This window comes from Apis mellifera, linkage group LG11, assembly GCF_003254395.2.
Source record: "Apis mellifera strain DH4 linkage group LG11, Amel_HAv3.1, whole genome shotgun sequence".
Lineage (NCBI taxonomy): Eukaryota > Metazoa > Arthropoda > Insecta > Hymenoptera > Apidae > Apis > Apis mellifera.
The window spans coordinates 8,089,567-8,113,798 of record NC_037648.1 but is presented as its reverse complement, the minus strand read 5'-3'; the positions used below and the strand labels follow the sequence as shown (position 1 = coordinate 8,113,798).

At 28.8% G+C, this 24,232-nt stretch overlaps 2 protein-coding genes across 4 annotated transcripts; both read right to left on the bottom strand.

Annotated features, from left to right (window-relative positions):
- Positions 1-1,474: 1,474 nt before the first annotated feature.
- LOC412422 (mediator of RNA polymerase II transcription subunit 1) lies at positions 1,475-10,657 on the bottom strand. 2 transcript variants are annotated; one of them, XM_006563309.3, is made up of 9 exons: positions 10,214-10,657; positions 9,665-9,810; positions 9,465-9,598; positions 9,242-9,380; positions 8,905-9,124; positions 8,597-8,822; positions 8,278-8,509; positions 4,025-8,203; positions 1,475-3,864 (listed from the first exon to the last, which is right to left on the bottom strand). In XM_006563309.3, exons 1-9 carry the CDS (start codon positions 10,242-10,244, stop codon positions 3,814-3,816), a joined length of 5,358 nt encoding a protein of 1,785 aa, XP_006563372.2. In that variant the 5' UTR covers positions 10,245-10,657; the 3' UTR covers positions 1,475-3,813. The 2 variants fall into 2 exon arrangements, with proteins under 2 accessions (XP_006563372.2, XP_395879.4); XM_395879.7 differs by having other exon boundaries at positions 1,475-8,203.
- A 2,554-nt stretch (positions 10,658-13,211) lies between these two features.
- On the bottom strand, positions 13,212-22,990 carry LOC552367 (neuronal PAS domain-containing protein 4). 2 transcript variants are annotated; one of them, XM_006563307.2, is made up of 9 exons: positions 22,331-22,341; positions 21,639-21,820; positions 16,006-16,067; positions 15,825-15,914; positions 15,466-15,642; positions 15,073-15,257; positions 14,890-14,996; positions 14,529-14,682; positions 13,212-14,298 (listed from the first exon to the last, which is right to left on the bottom strand). In XM_006563307.2, exons 1-9 carry the CDS (start codon positions 22,339-22,341, stop codon positions 13,374-13,376), a joined length of 1,893 nt encoding a protein of 630 aa, XP_006563370.1. In that variant the 3' UTR covers positions 13,212-13,373. The 2 variants fall into 2 exon arrangements, with proteins under 2 accessions (XP_006563370.1, XP_624744.3); XM_624741.6 differs by having other exon boundaries at positions 13,374-14,298; positions 21,639-21,815; positions 22,331-22,990.
- Between the last annotated feature and the right edge of the window lie 1,242 nt (positions 22,991-24,232).

Sequence of the window (24,232 nt, the reverse complement as noted above, 5' to 3'; positions counted from 1 at the left end):
TCACTAATTACCATCTCTCTTTCATTTCTCATTCGCTTCCTTTTTTTTTTTTTTTACATTTCGTTCAAGTCAATTCGTTCAATTAATTTCAATATTCATCGCATATTTGTATATTTTCTTTTTCTCTTATTACATCACCGTTTACATCAATGTAAACGCATTTTAGTTTTATGTACACCATCGTGAGTATTGAAAAAATAAACCATATTTTTCTCTCGGGAGCACCGGACAATTACTTCCTGAAGAAAAATTTTTTTTTCATATTTCTCTCGTCATATTTCTTCCTTTCTCCTCTTGTCTTTTTTTTTTTTTTTTGTTATCAAAGTATTGTCTACGACACGGTACCCCCGCTCGAAAATACAATTTTCATCGAAATTTACACGTGGAAAGTAATCGTATGTCATTACATTAATTCGCTTTTTTTTTTTAATCATATCTTATTCTCTTTCTTACACTCTCTTTTTCACTAATATCTCTTTAATCATCGGCAACAGACATTATAACTCGTTTATTTTATTCATATAATCTTCCGTGTCTGTTCCCCCTTCTTAATCTTTGGTTTAAACATCGAATAAATTACATTGTCACTCGTTTATTCGATTTTCAAACCGAAACATTTTTTGCCTAATTTGTACAAAGACAACGTGTCCATTTTCTTAAGATTGGAATTTCAATCCTTTGAGAAACTCAAATTGTTTAAAAAGGCTTTAAATTATTTCTACACGTGTTATCATTGTTAATTGGATTAATTTTAACAAACTTGGCGATATTTTGAAGCCAATTGATTGATTATTTGATGATTCAATATTATTAATTTTATATAATTATATATTTATTAAATATTTATATATTATATAAGGAGATCAAAGAAGATAATACAAATAATATTATACTAATATATTATATTAATTTGAAAAAATTAACGTGAATAAAAAAAAATGTATGAATAAATATATTTTTAAATGTTTAAAATATAGATTAAAAATATTGAATTATGTACACAATTATTATAATCGAATAAAAATATTAAAATTATATTCTATATTTATTATATTATAATTAAATCGTTAAATTTTTTTCATCCTGTGTTCTTAAAAATTTTAAGATTGATAAAAAAATTCTTTTGATGAATACTATTTTATATTTATAAAATATAGACTTGTATTATCTTTTCACTGAATTCCTATATTGTATCATTATTTACCAATATCAAAACCAATCAGTCTAATGAAGATTTTAATTCTTCATTTCTTCATTTCAAATAATACATTTAAAGTTTCTTACTAATTTGATTGAAAAATTAATACGATTGATATAAAATAATCTGAATTAAAAAGATTTAATAATTCAGAAATTAATTCAAATTTTTTAGTCCACTTAATTGATCAATACCATATTGGAATGGAGGTAGTAAGAACCGTCGAAACGAAAGACAAAGGATTAAAGCTCCATCTTCGAAAATTTTCGTTTTTCCTTTTTTTTTAATCTCTATACTTGGCACTTATTATTAGTACCCTCCTACTATCTCTTCCCTTCCGTTTATGATTCACAATTTTCCATTACGCAGCTAAAACGCTAAGGACACTGCGATATTTTCGAATTAAATAATATAGATTTCAATAATATCTGTGAATTTTTTCGCATTATATTCAATAAGCTCAGCATATTTCTTATCATCGCGATGTGTCCTTCGATGCTTCGATGTTTTTCTTCGTCTGAATCCCATTCATTCTTCAAAATATTTTTTCTTCGTGAAAAAGAAGTTACATTAAACGATATTTCCTAATTAATCTTTATAAAGTTTTTTTATTCAATACATGATAATTGATTTTCGATGCATTAGTGAACGTTCGATTTTTTTTTCCTTTTTTTTTCTTTCTTCTTTTTTAATAAATATTCACACGATTTGTCAAGCGAAGATCGATTGGAAATAACTTTTACGATATCGAAGCACTGATTTCCTTCGTTGTGGACTGCCGAAGAACATTGTTGGAGGGACAATTGGAGCGGGTACAAGAACAGGAAGGTAAAGATAAAGGACTCGATAATTGGCTATACGTATAATTTCCTCTATCTCTCTCATGGCTCTTTGTCGAACGATATTTGTCCATACCCACGATATTTCCAAAAATATACTTCATTATTAACTTGGAAAATTTCTGATTGGAAATAAAATAAAGATATATTTAACATGACTACATTCATTGTTATATATTAAGAAAATTAAAAGAATTTTAAACATTTTTTTTTTATAAAAAAAAAATAAATAATTTCTATCTGGAAAATTTCTATCTTTTAAATTATAACTTCTATAATAATATAATTATAATATAAAATTTTCGATCAAACGGTTTATTCTATATAATATTTGATTCTGTCTATTTTTTTCTATTTTTTAAATATTTTATAATTTCAAATTATGTAAAACTTATTTTTGAAATATTTATTCTTTTAATCAGTAAAAATTCCAAGCATATGAAATATACTAATTAAGAAATATCTTATTTATAATTTTAATATTATATGCCCATTCCACGGTGCTCTTATAAATATTGTCCAATATGGATTTCTATCGAAAATAACTCGTTATGTACTTGTCTATATTATTCCTCACATATCGCGACCTTTCATATATCTTTCATTCCTTTTCACACACTCGAGCTCTCTCTCTTTCTCTCTCTCTCTCTCTCTCTCTCTCTCTCTCTCTCTCTCTCTCTCTCTCTCTCTCTTTCTTAAAAATCTATAAACAATCTGCTAGCCTCGAGTCCTCCTATCACGATATCAAGAATTTTATTTATAATAATAAATCACTTTGATACACGCAGTTTAAATCTTCATTTCTTTACAAGAGTTTCTCTTTTTATTTCTTCTTTCTTTTTTTTTTTTTTTTTTTTGTATTTCCTTCTCTTTAATATATATGTTCTTATGTATGCATAAGAAAATTGAAGATTTTTATTTTTTTATCGAAGATTTGCATAAACCACGAGAGCAAAAACCACACTTGTATTCGGCAGGATTTTTTAGGAGAAGTGAAAAATCTCAACAACATACAGAGTATCCCCCTCAAGAATTGTTCGACATATATAAAACATGCATAAAGAGTATACATAAAACTTGCAAGACAAAATACAAATTCTCTTAAAATTTGAAAATATTCAGTAACAAATTGCTAGTTTTAGATACAATTGTTCATAATTGAAATACATATTTTATATTATAAATTACTTATAAAGATATTTTTTAAATGATGCATCAAAGAAAATATGTATTCTTATATATTTATCATCATAGAACAATTTAAATTGTTCAAGAACATTTCTTCATAAATAGATTAATTACAATGATTCATATTAACTTCAAATTAAAATGATATATCGTTAAAATAATTATTTTCAATCAAATTGATACTAATCAATAATCAATTAATAATCAATATTAAATGATGTTACATACTTTATAGCAATTTTGAATACAACAATTCTTTAAATTCACATAAATATTTAAGTACAAATCCATATCAAAAATAAAAAATTTAGTAAAAAAACTAGCAATCTCACTATCATCATTCTTTCTTTTCATTTTTCTTTTTAATGTAAAACAAAAATTTCCATTTTTTAAATTCTTATCAATCGAGCCAATCACATAGAAACTATAATGAAACCATAAACCATTTAATTTTAAATTTCCCATAAATCATTCCTTCTCCCAATGTTTAGTGAACTCGAGGACAATTCCAGGCTGTGCACCACGATAAAAGTGTTCGAGAAACAACAGTAGAAACGTGGAGCACAGCAGAGCGTAGGCCAGGCTAATTCAACAGCAGCTAGTCAGCCAGCCTTTCAGGACACCCTGTCCCAGTCGCGGCTAAAATTTAAATCTAGAGTTTCAGTAACCTTCATTTGCCCATACCCACCAGCGCCTCGTCCATCAGCTCGTCGTCGGTGATGCACGGCGAGGCGGAGTGAGGCGAGGGCGGGATAACCCTCGGTGAGGGTGCAGGACTTTTCACGATGTGCACACTCACGGATGGACTCGCTGGGAAGGCGGGCGGCGGAGGTGGAGGTGTGTTCCTGCGCACTGAGGCCGCCTGGGTCATCGCTCTCTCGGGTATGCTGGTGAAATTCAGACTCTTGGCCACATCTTTCGGCGTGGAAAAATCCAATAGCATCTCAGCGGCCTCTTGGGACGTCGACGCCAGTATCTCTGTGCTTGTCGCCTTCATTGCGCTTGACGAATTCTCCGAGGACACCGTTGTTCCCAACGAGGACGAAGAGGAAGATCCTCCGGAAGACGGAACTTGCTGTGGTTGCGATTGCTGCTGCTGTGATTGTTGCTGAGACTGTGATGATTGTTGTTGAGATTGTGGTTGTTGTTGCTGAGGCGGTTGAGATTGTTGTTGTTGCTGCGGTTGTTGTTGCTTCTTCTCGTCGGATTTGTACTTTGTCATCGTGGCATCCACTGGTTTAATGCTCAAATTCAAACTCTCCGTGCCTCCGTTACCAGTGTTAGTGCTCGTCGTTCCATTCCCGCTAGTTAAGGTGCCTGTTGTCATCATCGTAGGATACACGGATTTACTGGTAGGCTGAGCTTCAGATCCTTTTGGTAGAACGGCCATTACAGGACCACTGGCACTAGTATCATCTTTACCAATGCCTGTGGAATTTAAGCTGCTACTCTGAAATTGCGTGTTACTCCTATTCAGCGACGACTCCTTCTCACGGGATTCGTTCTCAGATGGTTGCATCGAGAGATTCGTAGGGATGTCGAGATCGTGCGTGCTGCCACTGGATAAAGCAGGGAGCAAAATATTACTGGTATTATCCGTACCAAGATTAATTACCGAGGCTGCGCTTGTCATGGAAAGATTGTCAGGCTTCGTTTGTACATGATCTCTTCTACCCTGGCTCGATTGATCATCCGACGATGATTTCGAAGTTGTACTCGACGTATTTGATAACGTTTGCATTTTTCCTTGTTCCGACGTCTGCTTCGACGCGAGATTGTCCAACGTTTTTCCACTATCGGGAAGCATCGATAGCTTCTCTGACTTTTTGTCGGTAGAATCTGCATTAGCTCTAGCGGACAATTTGGGTATTTGAAATTTAGTATCCAATTGCTTCATAAGACCTTCGACAACCAATTGTGGTGGTAAATTAGGTAAATTTGATAAATTCGACATGGAAGCGTGAGCAGCCAATAACTTAAACGCTCTTTCGCTCTCGCTTTCTTCTCGCAATCCTGATGGACTCGATTTTCTATCTCCAATTCCCTTTGAAGGAAATATACTTTTGTCACTGGACTTCGACAATCGAGATTTATCGCGATTTCGACTAAGATCTGTTACGCCAGAACTCGTTGTCTTCGGAGAACTCGAGGAGGATTTGGAGGACATGACATTTTTGGAAAGCAATCCGCTACTACCGCTACTACCAACATTGATTCCTCCGGTTCCATTACCACTTCCGGAATTCGAGCCTGAGATAGATTTCAAGGCAGATAACATCTTTTGTCCTAAGAGAGTTGTTTTGTTACCACTGCTGCCAGAACTGGAGGAAGAGGATCCAGATAATTTTGGAGATGTCTGAGTCGGAGGTTTCTTTGATGCTGGACCAGAACTTACTCCTGGCTTCAAACCGGTGTGCGTTTTAGGCGAGCTATTACCCGATATATTTGTCGATGAAGTCGATGAACTCGAAGACGTTCCAGTTGCGACAGACGCCGAGGACGAAGACAATTTGAGATTTGTACCAGATTTTGAATCTTTTGTGCGAGTTTTGTTAATCGTTATTTTCATCCCATCAGAACTATGTTTTACCATGTATTCTGCAGGATTTTTAGTATCCATAGATGAATTTTTATTAATACATTTTCCCTCTGCGGTTTTGTTCGAGGAACTTCCAACACTTCTCTCTTTCTGACCACTCGAATTACTACTTCCAGTTGTTGATTTTGCCCCACCATTGCTACCATCATCCGTGCAATGCTGAGCATTCTTCAATTTATCAATCACAGCGCTTAACGAACCCTTTCTGTTTCTCGCCTGTTGTTGAGCGATTGCAGACTTGCCGAGTTCCGAATTGCCGGATGGCGGTGTGCTACCACCGCTGCTCGGCATTGTGGACTGCGTTTCCCCGCTAGGAATTAATTCCAGTTGTTTTAACTTACCACTAGAGGACTTAGTTTTTGGACTTTGATGCCCGCTCGATCCACCAAAGGCTAAAGACGACGTCTTTCTCTCCTTCTCTCGATTGGAGTCTTTGCTCGACGACGAGGAAGAAGATTTTATCTTTGATTGTCCAGAATCGGTCGTTTTACTGGAAGGTGAATTTGCTGCGGATTTCAATGCAGACATGCTCGGTTTACCAGTGCTTGCCGAACTTCCATGCTTCGGCGACGAAGTGCCATGCTTCGGGCTCACACTCGCAGGTACTGGCGTATGTTTGGGACTACTGCTATAGACCGGAGAGTGCTTTGGACTTTGCACTGGCTTGTTTGTTGACTGTTTCAATGTAGGACTGGACTTACCTACGAGAGCGAGTGGACTGGTATGCGTCGGAGACGGACTAAATTTTCGTAATGTCGTTGCAGGTGATGATGGCCTTGAGCTCATATTTGGCGGCGATTCAGTTGGTTTAATGCTCACAGACACTGGTTTCGATAAGGGATCCTGTTTAGATGGTATTTTGTCAGGCGGTGGTCCCATAGGACTATCCTCTCTCTTACGTTTACGTCTTTTCTCCAATTTTCCCTTATCCTCTGTCGACTTTCCCTTTGAACTTTTTCGTTCTCTACGTTCATCCGTCAAACTTTTCGACTGCGACGGTGCGGGTATCGGTGTTATAGTAATAGAGCTCGGCAATGTAGTCTGTGGTGCTATTGGTATTATTTCAATGCCTGGCCTCCTTTCCAAACCCATCCCCGTAAGTACAGAGTTATAGTTCGTAGTTTGACCCAAACTACTGCTTGAAATTGGCGTTATACTTACTGATGGTGGTACTAGATTCTTGTTTTCTTCAAATATAATTGGGCTCTTTTTCTCCTCCCTCTTTCTCGATTTACGATCACGTTTAATTAATTCTTCAACATCTTGTAAATCGTGAACTTCTGTTATCTCGCTCTCGTTGTCGATATCATAATCTGAACTTTTATCTGTTCCCAAAATATCGGTTGGATCCAAATTAGAAAAATCCAAACCACTAGTTAAACTCGTAGCTGAGGTTGGCGTAGATGTTCTGGTCTCATTTAAATTTTCTCTGCCACCGGTTGGTGTACCAAGAGGTGTCGAATCGGAACTAGAACTCTCCAATAATATTTCAGTACTCTCGTCTCCCTTCCTTTTAGGACTTCGCCAAATACCATCCGCAGTTTTTCTTTTACGTGTCTTTTTTGTGCGCTCATTCACTGAATTAGACATAGAGTTTTTTGCCTGTCCAAGCAAAGCTCCCAATTGTAATGGATTTAACATAGCAGTAGTCGTGGTATCGGATTGGCCGGAATAAGACGGAAAACCGATACTATTCTCCGTTCCGGCATCTAAAAAAGGCTGCTGTTGTGGTTGTTGCTGTTGTTGTTGTTGCGATGACTGTTGCCTTCCCATTGTTCCATTTCCATTATTCAAACCTGGTTCTTGTTTGATTTTTGTTTCTCCATTAGTAAAATCAGGCATTCCAGAACCATTTTGGCTATTCTGATCTTTGCCAGAACCAAGATTTACATTATAGTTTCCGTTTCCACTATTTAAATTATTCATCGTACTTAAAGAGTCGCGACTCTCCCATGATTTCATAAGAATTCTCATTGTCAAAGGTATACTTAAACATTTTTGTAATACTTTTCCAGTCAAATCTGATGTCTGTTCTGTATTTGTTATACTTATGCCATATAACTTGCATTTCAATGCGGAAATATCCGTCAAATCTAGCTCCGCCGTTGCCATAGTCTCTTCGAATGGATGCTCCAAACTTACCGATATATGTTGCCACGATAAAGCGTTTACTTCAAATATAGTTGCATGTTCTGGATCTTGCCGAGCCATAGGTCTAACGCAACTAGCAATTAAAGTATTAAAAAGCGCTTGTTGGCGCAAATATACCAAGATTTGTGGAACGTGCGCCGGATGAGTGAAAGGAATGCTACAAACTAACACACCCTCCATATTTTTATTCTCCGTCATGAAATAACAATGCTGTTGATCCGGTAAAGTCTGTAACAGAAAGATAAGATTTGAAATAATAAAAGGTATTAATAATTAATTATCATGTAAAATAATTTACATACAACATAAAGTCCTCTATTATTGCGGCAATCCAGTTGTCCTTCGCTAGCATGCTGAATAATTAAACTAAGTAACGGATGAGGAGCAGATATATCTCCACATTCCAATTCCGTTACTTTCTGTATCCTACGTACTAGTTCCATGCACATCGGCATTTTTTTAGCAAGTTTTAAAACAAAACAAGCAGGTAATACCGACGAATTTGTACCAGTTAACGGAGCATAAGACGGGGTACTAAAATGAATTATATATAAATTGTTTATTGAATTATTATTAATTAAATTAGATAGAATATATTTTTTATAAAAAAAAATTATAAACCTTTTTCCTGTAGGGCTTCTATTTACAGTTATGATACTAGAAGTAGGCAACTTGTGAGCAGTCGAACCTTCCATACAAACTGTAACGGAATGACCGATTTTCCGTTTGATAACTATTTCTGAACTCAATGCATCACAGGTACGATTCTCCTGATCTATTAAATCAAAAGGAGAAACAAAATATGTTAACTTCATCGCATGACCTCCTCTTCTTCGTTCAAGAATTCCTAAAATAAAAAAACATTGCATTATCGTATGTATTCATTTTTTTTTTTAATAATTCTTGTTTTAAAATAAATATATACTAACCAACTGGACTTTTATGAACAAGATTAAATGGTTCTTTTATAAATGTTTGCAATTGTGCTAAAATACCCAAATCAGACTCTAGCGATTGTAAAGCACTAAATGCTTTACATTTTACCTTTTTATCAGCATTTAATTGATATATTGAAGCTAAACCTTCTAATTGTACTGTAAAATCAAGAAAATCTCCTCGTGATAAACAAGACACCAATACATCACAGCTCTGTAAACATTGCATTAAGAATCATTATATAATAAAATATATTAATTTTATTTAATAAAATACATAATAAAATGTATTTAAAAAAATGATTTTCTCATGAAAATTAAAAATTTGTACCTGCTGTTCATTTTTTCCTTCATGATGAATTTTAACATCTTTAACTACACCTGTTGGTTCCAAAAGAACCTCCAAAAAAAACATATCTGAGGAAATAAACAATTCTGTACCTGGTGGACCAGACATCATAAATTTTAAACTGTAATCCAATCATAACACAAATATTAAATCAATTATCTAATTTTGTTTTATTTTACTTCTAGAATAAATAATTTATATTTACCCTAATTGCCTGGTTAAACTTTCTAAACGTTCCACCATAGATTGTAAAGATGTAACTTTTATGGAATGTTGCAAAGTATCCAAACATTTTTGTAGTTGACTCTTTTCAGCACTATCAATTGCAAACCTTTTATCCTATTAAAAATAATTCAAAAATAAATATTTATTGAAATATATATTAATATATTACAAATTACATACCAACATAGCCATTCGTAAATTTTTGGCAGTCTCCACCAAGGATTTATATGTAGAAGCTTTGGAACGTAATTTTTCCATAAGCAATTCCATCTGCCACTCTTTTCCTTTATCCATTCCTGAACTTCCAGTGGCAGAAGATTGCCCACCTATAATAAAAAATTTATTAGAATGTATAATATACAATATATAATACATAATATCTTTAGATAATATTTCTAATATGTATAATAACTTTGAAATATTAAATAGATATTAAATACGCAAAACTTTTAATAAAAAACTTCTAAAAGTTTTAATAATAAAGTTGAATTAATTTCCATAATCATGTTGTTATGTCATTATAGATATAATTAATTTTTTTTTAGATGTACGATAATTATATAGAAAGATTTTATTCGACATTCGAGGATTTTATTCGTTCAAATTTTTAAAAACAATTTCAATAAATTTTATTTAAAATATTCAAATAAACATTCAAATATTTCATTGTTTTAAAATAAAATAAAGTTATATATAAATTACATTAAATAAATTCTAAATTATACTTACTGAGGGGCTTTTGTCCGTTCGCAACATCCATGTATTCCGTCGTGGATCACACGGATGTTGTATATATGCGTATATAGATATACGTTTATTATTATAATATCACAATAACATTATTATACACTACATTGTGACAGGAGCTGTTATTTTCACCTAACCCACGTTTGGTTGCTTAACTGCTCCTAACCTTCATGCACAATATACTAACTATACTTAGAAGCCATACGTTTCTACGTATAGGCGTTTTCATCCATAATATCCCTTAAGAAGGGGAATTTTATAATGCTTTATTAAGACTTACTCTTTCACACCCTCTATAGTTCAGAGATTAATATTAATTAGAATATTTAATATTTGTTAAATAAAGAATTACTTATAATCAATAATTAATTAAATTTTTTTTAAATTATAATGTTGTTTAATTTAATATGTATACGATATATACATAAATAAAAAATTTATAGAACTTTATGTAAAATATGAAATACGTTTCTACAAATTATACTCATATAATGTTATATATCTAATGTAGATGGCAAAAACTATATAAAAAAAATGATATATTATAATGAAATATATATTTCAGTTATAATTCAAATATACTATTTTTAAATTGTAATATTTGAATGCGTTTGAGAACGTATCGAAATTAAAAGCAACTACAACGCCATCTATTAGAGCGTCAAAGAAACTAAATCTCTCCCTATCAATTTGTACATGAATATGTGAAAACAAAAATATTCATATAAATTAATTGCAAGATAATAGATTTAATTATATATTATAAAATCTCTATTATAAAATCTATTATAAAATTATTAAATAAATTTTAGAGAACAAAAATTATTATAGGATAAATTGAAAATATAATATAAAATATTGATAATTATATAAAAAAAAAATATATAAAAAAATTGTTTGATCAAATATTAATAATTTATTAATATTTATATTAAATATTAATATATATATATATTAATAATTAATTCATATATATATATATATATATATATATGAATAACTTTTTTTAAATATATTTTTTTCTATTTAAATTAAAAACTTATTATATATTGGATTGGCAACTAAGTAATTGCGGATTTTTTTTAGAAAATCAAAGACAATTTTTTCATAGAACTAAATAACTTTATTCTGTAATGTGTTGCCCATTTTGATCAATGACTTTTTGCCATCTTTCAGGCAGCATCATAATCCCACATTCATAAAACTTCTGGTTTTTATTAGCAAAAAACTGAATCAGGTACAATTTGATATCATTATCATTATTGAAATTTTTACCATTCAAGGAGTTTTGTAAAGATTGAAACAAAAAGTAATCAAATGGTGCAAGATTAAGACTACATGATGGATGTGGCAAAACATCCCAACCAAGCTCCAATAATTTTTGCCGAGTGACCAAAGATGTGTGTGGCCTTGCATTGTCATGATGGAATACAACACCTTTTGGATTTGTCAATTCGGGCCGCTTTTCTTCAACTTGTTTAATTTCGTTAGTTGTTCAATGTAGACAACAGAATTGATCGTTCGGTTGAGTGGTAAGAGTTCAAAATAGACAATTCCTTTGTAATCCCACCAAACTGATAACATCTTCTTTTGATGAATACCAGCTTTTGATGTTGTTTGAGCAGGTTTACGTGGGCTGCTCTACGATCTTTTCCGCTTGATATTGTTGTAAACAACCCATTTTTTATCGCCAGTTATCAATCGTTTTAAAAATGGATCATTTTCATTACGTTTCTTTAGCAAATCGCAGCTGTTAATGCGTTGCGTTAAATACTTTTCTTTCAGTTCGGAGGAACCCATGTACCGAGTTTTTGAACATAGCCAAGTTGTTTTAAGTGGTTTTCAATGCATGTATGTGATACATGAAGCTTCTCTGCAATCTCACGAGTTGTACTGTGACGATCCGAATCGATTATTGCTTTGATTAGGTCGTCATCAATTTCAACTGGACGACCAGAGCGTTTTTCGTCTTTGAGTGAAAAATCACCAGAACGAAATTTGTTAAACCAATTTTGACACTGCCGTTCTTTTAAGGCTTCATCGCCATAAACAGCACATAACTTTTTGTGAGCTTGCGATGCGTTTTTCCCTTTGCGAAAATAAAAAAGCAAAATATGACGATAATGTTCCTTTTGATTTTCCATTTTTCAACGAACGCCAAACGAAAACTACGCAACCGATCAAAAAACTTTTTTTACTGATCGACAGCTGAATTGCCAACTATCAAATAACAAAATGTGTTTTACATTTGGACTATGCCAGCAAATCTAAAAATTCAACTGAAGCCATCTATGAGTGAAATCCGCAATTACTTAGTTGCCAACCCAATAAATAATATTAATATCAAAGATATAGAAAAGAATATTGGTTATGATTCACTAACTTCAATTAACATTGAAAATATTCTTTATTAATGGACATTTTTTTTTTTTTACTTGAACTAAAACTTATGTAAATAACATCATTATCAATTATTAAATATTTTGCCAAAATATTAACAATGCTACTACATTAAAATGTCCATTCAAAATGTTACATATACAAGATAATTTCTAAAAAGCAATATTTCAACATTTCAATTTTTTACAAATTTTTCTTACAAATCTTTAGACATTAGTTAATTGTTAAAATAATTATCGTTGTACTCTTGCAATCCATATTTACTACACATATTGCAAAAATTTCATATTTACCACTTATTTTTAATTATTCTAATACTTTATATCTTTGTTAGCAAAATTTTATTTAATACTGATAGCTTTTTAATCAAATAAAAATAACTTTTTAGTAAAAATTATGGAACTATTTTTATTGCACCAACTTTAAATTTTTATTTTAATTAAAAACTAATCTAGTAAGTAAAAAATCAATGTCAATTTTATAATACCAGTCAATCTTTAAATTTCTCATTATTTTTATATTAAAAATTAATTTGATAGATCAACTGTCATCAATTAAAAATTGAATTTTTTTTTTTAAATTCTTCATAGCTTCTTTTTTAATTTATTCTTCAACTGCTTTATACAAACTTTCATTCTACTTACAGACTCGAACTCTCAAACTTACAAAGATATACCTACTTAAAGAGAAAAAAATATTTGTCTATCTAACTGTAGAGCACCAATTGAACAAGTGCACAGTCTTATTTAGGAAAGTCTTTAGAATCATTCATTGACTGGCTCTTTTTCCGTGGTAACTGTAACGTGATTGGTTGAACATCTTGAACTTTCCTAAGCCCCTGATTCGAACTACGAAATGTGATCTTCAAATTGGGCACATGCTGTTCTGTCGCCCAATCAAAATTAAAAATTGGCGTTTCTGCATGTAATTCGGAATCCGGAGTGTCAACCGGTGTAGTTGGTGTAGCTACATATGGACTAAGTTCTTGATGAACAACATCTGGTACCCTTTGCAGAGTATCTGACCAAACAGGACTCGAGTTCCAATGTTCCATAGATAACTCAGAAGGATCAGTTGTCGATCCTGTTGCTGTAGATGTTGATAATGTCTTACCCGAAAGTCTTTTATGACTGTTATTTCTATCGTTACAACAATATTCTTTATCTAAGTCTGTGATATAATACTTAGGCGACAATGTATCCACATTATATTGACTGTGACATTGAATAAATTTTGCACGATAACCGCTCAAATTTAATGAATTTTTATGATGGGTTTTGTACCTATCTGTAAATTGACCAAGTGCATAATGGCTATGTTGTACATTCACGTGTATATTTCTATTCTCATGTTCGCTACTGCTAATCGACATATCAACTGGTTCTGCATCTTCTCGTGGATTTCTTGTTGCATAATCTTTTAATTGTGGTTTCGATGAATTGTGCAAATCTTGTTCAGAATTTCGTATATCAGGAGAATGTTGCGTATCATTATTATGTGCGTGGGATAAGGAACGAGTGTAATCTTGCTGCTGATTACTTTGGCTCCCAGTAGCATATGGCACACCGCGGTTTTGATTCCCAGAGCAGATGGTGTAAGTAAATTTAGTTTGAGATGAATACTGGTACAGCCAGGAACTTGAACGCATTACTTCTGCTTCTCTGTCACTGTAATTTATTTATAATATAAATAGCATAAATAATGTATTAAATAATGTATTGATTTATTATTTTTATTTTATTTATAATTATTATTTGTTTAATTGTAAGATATACTATTTAATTCATAAATAATTAGTAAGTAATTAGATTTTAAATGATTTTTAAAATTCTATTGAATAAATAAAAAAGTCATATTAAAAATATTTAAAATGAAAATTATAGATACGGAAACGCACCTCAAAACTTGATTCGTACACACAATGATAGGATGTTGACATTCTTCAGAAGTATCTTTGACTTGTAAAACACAGTGTACCCAAAACCATCGTCCGGAACGATTTTGCAGTCTCAACAATGCAGTTGCAGACCGTTCTTGATCAGATTGAATAACTAAAACCATAGATAATATCGAAGTTTTTTTTAAATATTTTAAATATTAAAATTTCATTTAATTTTCAAATTAATATTTCATTTCAATCCTATTTTTATGCTTATTATCATTTTTTATGCTTAAATAAGACAAACGAACAATATTTATATATTATTTTTAATTAAACTTATAAATTTAACTATTTTGAATTATATATATAAACATACCAGTTTGATGTTTGCAATATGCTGTTCGTATCGAATCCCAATGTAATAAATTATACCATGACATGTTTACTAATTCATTACGGGTATATTCCAAATGGCTTTCAGCCCTATAAATAAAATAAGATTTTAATTTTCTAATTCTAAGCTTAGTGAAACTTTTTATAAAACAAAAAAATAAATTACGTTTTATCGATATGAAGATATTTCATATCCATAGAATGAATGGTGGTGAAAATATTTGTTGCGCCCTGCACAATACTTTCTCTCGTTTCTGGCAAAACAACGGGTGTACATGAAGCAAGGAAAACAAACTCATTTCGATTACAAACCGGAACGAAAGGTAAAAAATGGCCTTCAACTAAAACCACCTATAAAAAAAATAGTGATAAAACCAAACTCAAAAACAATATGAAATGGATATCAGCGAAAAAACAAAATTTTAGAATAATTGTTAAACCAAAAAATAAATGAAGGTAAACCAAAAATTTTTTATTCAACATCGATCAAAACTATAAAATATTGAAATAATTTTATTAAATATAAATAACTATTCTATTATTCTAATTAAATATATACCTTTTGATCGCCAAAACGAAGTTGCCTCCGTGAATTCCTAGATACGTTGATCCGGCAAAGAAACAATCTTCTATCGCTTGGAATAGGACTATTTCTAGATAATTGATTTTGTACAACCATGTGATCTTGTTTGTCTATTACGTCGTAAACACTATCCCCGTGGATAAGCAAATCCTCCTAAAATACATTTTACAATATAGGACGAATTAAATTTATACAATTTCTTTGATAAGCTATATTATAATTTAATATTTTTTATTACGAATAATAAAATATCTAAAAATAATTTTTTTATTTATTTGAATTATTTTTTAATATAATTGATTACCATAATTGTTGTGTCTTTGCAATTACTTTACCATAGAGTGTCCAAGATATTCCGCCGCATTTTCCGATATATACAACAGTTTTCCTTGCTGGGTCATCATCATTATAAATCCGGACATGGCCTGAAAAATTGCATGCATTGTATGGCCAACATTTGTACCGTAGCAACTAACGGTCAAAAATACAATGCGATATCATGATAAACAATATTACTTTTGAAAATCCAATGTTAGGGGTCGGGATATTCGAAGAGTCGGACGGACAGTTTTTCAAGGCTGAAACAAAGAATAAGATCAGTATGTTAATTTAATAAATTATCAAACATTTAAATTCTATATTTTTTTAATTTTCATATGAACATATCAACATCTCAAAAAATTAATTCATTAAAGAAAATAAATTTTCTTTCATCATAATTTTTATTATAATTAATTTTAAATTTTATTCATTTGATTAATTGATAGTATTATAATATAATAATTAAAGTAAAATTAAAAATATTAATAATAAATATATAAATATATTATTAATTAATATTTTTAATTAAATTAAAATTATATGTAACATGATCAAAAATTATTAGCTAATATGATTTATGGTTCTTGTATAATACGTTATAAAATTTAAATCTTATGATAACATAAAATTATTATGATGTTATAAAACTAATGTCGCATTTTATTCCTAGGATCTTATCAACAACGCTGGTTTTATTATTCATGAACATTTTAACTTAATACTATTCTAGATAAAGTCCTTTATATCTCAATAACAATAAAACTGTTTTATAGACAACATCTTGGACGAACAAAGAACAAATAGAAAAATAATAAATATAAATAAAATGATAAAACTTCGATAAAATTTTATTGTAAAAAAAAAAAAATAAAAAGTAATTAAATTATTCGTTTTAATAGTATTATAATATATTATTATATATTATATATTATTTCTTTAATTATATATTTTTATAATATTTATAATAAATGTAATTTTTAAAAGTTATAAGATTTTAAAAAATAATAGATATTATAAAAGTAAAAAAAGTTTCACACTAGTTTATTTAATATATTATTCAATGTTTATTAATATATTATTTAATGTTTATAAATTATAAATATTTATAATTGAAAAGTTTTGATATAATAATACATTAATTATAATTTATACAATATCTCATGATTTATATTTTCTAAAAAGTAAATAAATACAAATGTTTACAAAAATATACAAATATTGTCATAAAATTATCATTATCAAATCTAAACCTAATAAAATTTTTATTAATATGACTGAAAGATAAAGAAACATGATTCAGCCGGAAGTTAAACATAATTCTAACTAGATAACTACACAGAAGGTATATAGTCTAGACTATATTTTATTTAGAAGAATAAAAAAAAAAAAATTGAAATTGAACCAAAACTATATATATTCAATCATTAAAATATTATATAAATAAGACAATAATAAACTCAAAAATATAAATCAACGATGAAAAGAATAGATCAAAGTTAATTATAATTATTTGAAAGTATCAATAGTTTTAATTTAAAAAAAGAAAAATTTTATATTATTAAAAGACATAAAAAATAAAAGATTTTATAATGATTTTTTGATTATTTAATTTATTAATATATAATTTATATAAATCTTCTAACAACTGATCTGAATATTTTCTTGAATATCAGATTCTCTGCTCTTCTATCAAAATTCCTATTTCTCAATAAAAAATCATTATGAAGAACAAGCATAATCAATTAAAAAGTAATCCGATTCGGAAAAAAAGTTATAATGGCGGAAAATTTGTTCAGTATGTGTTTTTCAACATTGGACCCAGGGGAGAAAAAAGAAAAAAGTAGTAAGATAGAAGAGAGGGAAAGAAGCGTATGCTAATGCAGCCACGGCTACGTTTACAAACGGCTCTACACGGGACTATAGTATCGAATACTGTGAAACAATGAGTATGTAGGAGAGAAAGAAAGAACGACGGAGAGCGGAGAGACGATACAGAGGGAGTATGGGTTACAGGAGCGTGAGAGTGTTGTTGCAAAGGCCGACAGGTCAGCGGATCACCCGGAACTCGCGCTTAGACTCCGCTGAGTTTGAATGTACGCCGATCTTACCTTCTTGCCTTACCTACCTCCCTACCTTTTACCTATATATTACTCTCTACGCTTGCACAACGGAGATGCCCGAAGTTTTTGATCCTCGAACGACCGTTTAATATTCTTGTCAAACAGCCGATTCTTATTGCTGAGAGAATTTGATCCATATCCAAACTGAAAGTTGCACGGACATCCCTCAAGGGAGATTATTTCATATTCCATTTGATTATGTCAATTGAATCGTTTTATAAAATATTTAAAAAAGATTTTGATTAATATAATTTTTGAAAAATAATTCAATATAAATATTTGATTATATTTATCAATTAATAAATTAATTGAAATTTGGATCATCTTAAATTTAAAAATTTTGTTTATTAATCATTGGATGATATTTTAAAATATATATATATATATATATATTAAAAAAATATTTATATATTAAAATATTGATCAAGATCTTAAAAATTAGAAATATAGAAATAATAAAAATACGAAATATGTTTTAATATTTTGTATAAGAATTTTTATTATATTGTATTCTTTGATCACATTGATTAAATCGTTTGTTAAAATATCTGAAAAATTTCTGGTTAATATTAATATTTTCTTATTTGAGGAATAATTGATTAGAATTTATAATTTAAATATTTGTGCTTCGATAGAATGATGTGTCTGTTAGAGAAAATTTTATACGATATTTAAATAATATATTGGCAAATTAAAAATTAAAAAATACGAAAGAATTTTTGTATGAAAAATAAATAATTCTATAATATATAAGCATTTGTATAATTTGAAAACATGAGAATCATATAAGATGAACAAATAATAGAGAGTTTCAAGAATTTTCTGGCAATTTAGGTTTTTACAGATTAATAACATTGATGTTTTTTTAATTTCCTATTTTAAAAAGTGATTATATATATGATCGTAAAGAGAAAAATAATGAAAAAGTGATATAACTGCGAAATTATAGAGACACAATGATTTATTTAGATAATTTATACTAGGATTTGCAAAACTATAAATTATATGTTTATAATTTCATAAACATCATGATTATAATTTAATATCTATTATTTATAATTCATTGTTTTAAAATTTACTTCATTATAAACATTAATTTATAATAAATATATTGTAAAATCAATTCCTATTATCCTATTAAATAAATATAATTTATTGTTTCAAAATTAAATATTGAAAAATAACAAATATCAATTGATTTTTAAATATATAATTATGATTTAATATTAAATATAGATTGATAAAATAAACAGTCAAATATAACATAAATATATTATAGATATATAAAAACGCAAAAATTATTTGAAATAATTATTTTCACATAAATATTATAAATGATAAAAAGAGATAAGATACAATATTCATAATATTTATTGAAATTTTATTTTTTATGATACATATTTGTAATCTCTTGAATGAAATCATATATTATGTAAAATATTTCATAGTTAAAAAATATAGAAAAATATTTTTTTAATACATTATTAATGTAATTTTCAAGAAATAGTTGAGAATAGATTTTTAAATTTTCAAAATATGATTATACAATATACTAGTCATTATAATTATCTACCACCTTGAAATAACTAATACAGTTATTATACTATATTTTGATATTGGTTTTTGCGGTGACGTACAGGTCTACTGGAAGACGGAGAATGTAAAAATTAAAACGACGACCGTCTCGCCATGAAACAAAGGCATAGCGTTCACTGTGCAAGAAGTATACACAAAAGCATTCACAATTTTTTATTTTTATCTATTAATAGTTTTTTTTATATTTATTATGATCTCATTATATATAACGAAATGCTCCTTTAAAATTTTAGAAAAATTACATGTTCTAAGTAAAGAAATTGATTTTATTTAATATATCCTTCAAATTCTAATTCAATCTTATCATATAATAATAAAAATAATAATAATAATAATAATAATAAATAATAATAAAATATTATGTTTGTTATAATAGGAACTTCTATTTAATATCTTGAATTTTTCTCTTCTAATGAGCTTCTTCTAATAAGAAAATTTTTTAAATTTCAATTATCAAATATAATATATTATATTTTTAAAATAATAAAAAAATCAATTTAAATTTATTATAGAAATTATAAAAAATAAATATTTTTTTAACTTTATATTGTGCATTATAAAAACTTCAAATATTAATTTAAATATTTACAAGATGATATTTTCAATTCTATCATTATTATTTACAGTATTACAAAGATTATTTTTTATGACAAAGATTATTGTCTATATACTATTTCTTCATTATGTTTTATGATTTAATTTAATTTACCCAATTATGAAAAACAGCAATTTCTTTTTATTAATCATACATTATAATCTATGTTTTAAATATTCATGATTTTTAACAATTTAAAAAATATATAATAATATGTCTAAGATAAAAATTAAATATGCAAGATTATTTTCAATATAACATTAATCTTTAATATTTTTTTTTATAAATTAAAAAATAGAAAATTCTTAATGGAATTTTATATAATATACTGTATATTTGAGACTTCTTTATGGATCTATCTAAAATACGACATCAATTATTCTATTATGAATATCCTTAAATTGCATATGAAAAAAATAACCATTAGATTTCAAATATAAAGAATTCTTTTGTAAACATTTGAGTTTTTCATGTATTTTACTTAACTAGATGCAAATTATATTTCAAGAATTTTATATTCAATTCTATGTACATACTATTGAATCGATTCAAATTTGTTATCGATATTAAAATAATGTCTATATTTGATATATTAGTAATATATATTTTTAAAAATATTTCTGAATATTCTTTTATTTACAATTATTTTAAATTAATAATGATGATATTGCTTTATAAATCTATATAAATATAAAATTATTTAAAAACGCTAGTAATTTAGCTAGTATATATTAATAATTAATCATTGATTTTAAATTAATAACGTTGATACTTGAAGTTAACTTTACTTTCAACTATGTTCAAGTATAAAATGTCGTAAGATATCACTAAAAACTAGTTAAATATTTGATTTTAGTTTTTCAAGAGAAGCACTAAAAATGTAAAACATCTTGCGATAATAAAATGAACTATACGTCGATCCTTTGGCTTATGTTGCGTGTATTCAACAAATTATTAAACTAAACAAACCAATTACTTTATGGTAGATATTTTTTTTTACTTCTAATGATGCTTTGCAACTTTCTTATAACAATAAAAAATCTTTTTAAGGAAATAATAATTGAACGAATTATAAATTTCTGTAAGTAAAATATAATTTATTAATATAGACAATTCTGTTTTCATTCGTTCAAAACTAAATTAAAATTATTTAAAATAACAGAAACAACTTATAAATACTCATTATAAATCTTATCATACAATTATCATATCAATTATATTAAGATAAATCAGCTGTACTTGTTTTCGCGGTAGAGTTTTCCGGAATCAAAAATGGCGGTTGCCAAGCACTATTTAAAAGATCGCTTATAATACAGCAGAATATCCATCTATATAACAACTATTGTTTTTATAAATTGAATATTCAAGCATAATGATATAATCATTATCAACTCGATAAGAAGAAATAATATATTACCATAAATAATATGATATTGTTAACATATATCTAAAAATTTTGATTAAAATTTAGAGAATAGTTTTAATTTTTAATTAAGTTTTTACCTATTAATGCTTACCTTGTTGAAAGTAATTGGCTTTTCGAAGAAATACGCAGACCAAGGCCATAAGCTGTAGTTGGGAAAGTCTCTGACGGGTTGAGGGCGGTAATGGCAGTAAATCACGTAAGTTGGCAATTTCGGCATTTATCAGGTCCCTTCGAAGTTTGCTGGCACCTTTCGTTGATTTGCTCGCATCTATCCTTCAAGCACACACGGATGTTACCGATACGCTATATTTTGCGGGACGGCCGAATCTACTTGCGAAATTGACGCGCGTTGTACACACATTTTTACTATTTTTAAACGATCCGTATAGATAGCAAACCTAACATACATACAAGTTTTTTTAAACTTTTTTTAAAACTTGTATTAATTTTTAATAAATTTTTTAATTTATATTATATAATTTCTATGAATTTTTATCAAATTTATTTCTGAATTTTATCATATAGTCTAATCCATATTATTGTCCAAAATAAATTACAATTAAATTACCATTCAAAAAAAGAATAAGTAAAAAATAAGTTGTCGAAATTCGAATTTCTTCAAACCAATGATACGCGATGCGGCGAACGCGGATCGGCGATCGGAGGCGCTTAACGAAAGGGGTAGAAATCAGATTGACGGTCAATGCTCTAGAGATAAGTAATGTATGCGACGCGTTAAACATATCATTCGACATGTCGATCACGTGACCGAACATTACTTACCGATTGAACATATTTCGGTGACCAGGAGGACATTAGTAGCGGATCACTTGTAGACGACGAACGAGACATCCGGGTCGGCAGGTTCTCGCAAAACTGCAGCTACGATCTAACATCCGGGTCATAACGCGCTACTACACTGAACACGTGGATACTGGCGGAGGCTGGTTCTCCTACCTTCTCACCTCCGCAGCCCCCCTTTTTCTCCTTTGCCGCCACCACCACCGCCACCCACCTTTACCTCCCTTTCCGTCCACCTCGAGTAGAACTGTCCTTCTCTCGCTTACGACAGGTACGATAATCTCTTCCCTGTTTCACTGTTTATATTCCTTAGTCGCTCCCACTCGTCGATTTATCTCACTCGTTTATTCCCTTTCGCCACTTTTTCGCTCGCTCGCACCTTTACCCCGTGTTGCTACCACGGTCACGATCGGGCAGTCGTGTCCCTCTACCACCGCCATCATCGCCATCCTCGCCACCACCACCAGCTACTGGTTGCGTTTCCTGTACATGCGGTTTTGTCCAAATCATTTGCGCAAAGTCCCGCCTTAAGAACTTTTCGGTATTGCTCTGAGCGCGCTCCAGGGGTACCATAGTGCTCGGGTAAGGTTGAGATTTTTTGAACCGAAGTTTACATTTTGAACCATATAATAATAATCTGTAAGTCATTAAAAAAATGTGATTTGTATTTTTTTTTTTTTTTTATGTAATCTGAAGAGAACTTCAAATAATTTTGGATAATTTGATTGACATTAAAACATAAAATTTAGGAATAGAATATCAAATAAAAGATATTATTGAATTTGTAGGAAGAAGAAAATGAACATATATATATATTATTTTCTTCAATTATTTTTTAATTATTTCATTAATTGAAGAAAACAATGAAATTATCGTGTATTTTTTTTTAAGATGTATTCATTATTTTATTACACATTTTTTTTTTAAAGTATCTGTTTCCTGTTTAAAATATTGTTTTACAAGATTATTAGCATTAGAGGCAGCTTTGTGTTAATAATGATTACATTATAATAAACTATTAATCGAACAAATTTTTTTTCCTTTCTTATAGAATATTAATATTTATATGAAATTATTTTTATTCTAATAATATTGAATAATTTTATTATTATCTATCTTTCGATTTTATTTGTATAAAGATTTGTTAACATTGTTTATCTTTTTCTTTTGATGAAATTAATTTACTACATATAAACTGAAGTAATACATTTTACTTTCTTATTTTATTTCAAGTATAAGTATAATTCGCATAAAAATTATACTGCTCGAAATAATTGGAATAGCAATTTATTAATTTTAATAACAAATGAGTTTATGTATTTATTTATTCTATAATTCAAAAATATGATCCCTTAATTATTTTGAGCAGCACATTCATATTAATTGGTTCATTCGATAGTCATTTCTTTTGAACTTAAAATTATATTCAAAATAAAATACCAGAACGAGAAATTTTTAAATCAAAAATAATTCAATAATCCATAAATATGTTTTATCTATTTTTTAAATTACAGACGGTTCAATTTTTTATTTTTTATTTGTCATATTAAAAGCAAAACTATTTGTAATTTATTCAAAAGAATAATATATAAGTTATCTCAAATTAATTTCTAAATTTTATCAGTATATTTTATAAATTTAAATAAAAAAAAAATATTATAAATATAAATCGTTTGAAATTTTATTAAAAAATTATAATAGAAGTACAAAGAGAATAATAATGGATGTTATTTGATTAATATTTATATTTAATTTGTTTCTACTTTTGATGATAATTTTATGTAAGCTGTTTGTATTTTTTATAATATTTTAATACTTCCAAATATTCCATTTTTTAATTTTCTATTTTAAAATATCCATTCTACATAATCTTATATCTTCACA

Bases quoted from the DNA above. Each gene is read 5' to 3' on its own strand.
- LOC552367 (XM_006563307.2), bottom strand. The intron at 15,915-16,005 runs GTAATATTGTTT...GCAATTTTTCAG, and splicing joins CTAACATTGGATTTTCAAAA to GCCATGTCCGGATTTATAAT. The intron at 14,299-14,528 runs GTGCGTTTCCGT...AATAAATTACAG, and splicing joins TGTACGAATCAAGTTTTGAG to TGACAGAGAAGCAGAAGTAA.
- LOC412422 (XM_395879.7), bottom strand. From the start codon at position 10,244: ATGGATGTTGCGAACGGACAAAAGCCCCTCA. The intron at 9,125-9,241 runs GTACAAATTTTT...CAATGTTTACAG, and splicing joins AAGGAAAAAATGAACAGCAG to AGCTGTGATGTATTGGTGTC. The intron at 8,510-8,596 runs GTTTATAATTTT...AATTCATTTTAG, and splicing joins AGAAGCCCTACAGGAAAAAG to TACCCCGTCTTATGCTCCGT.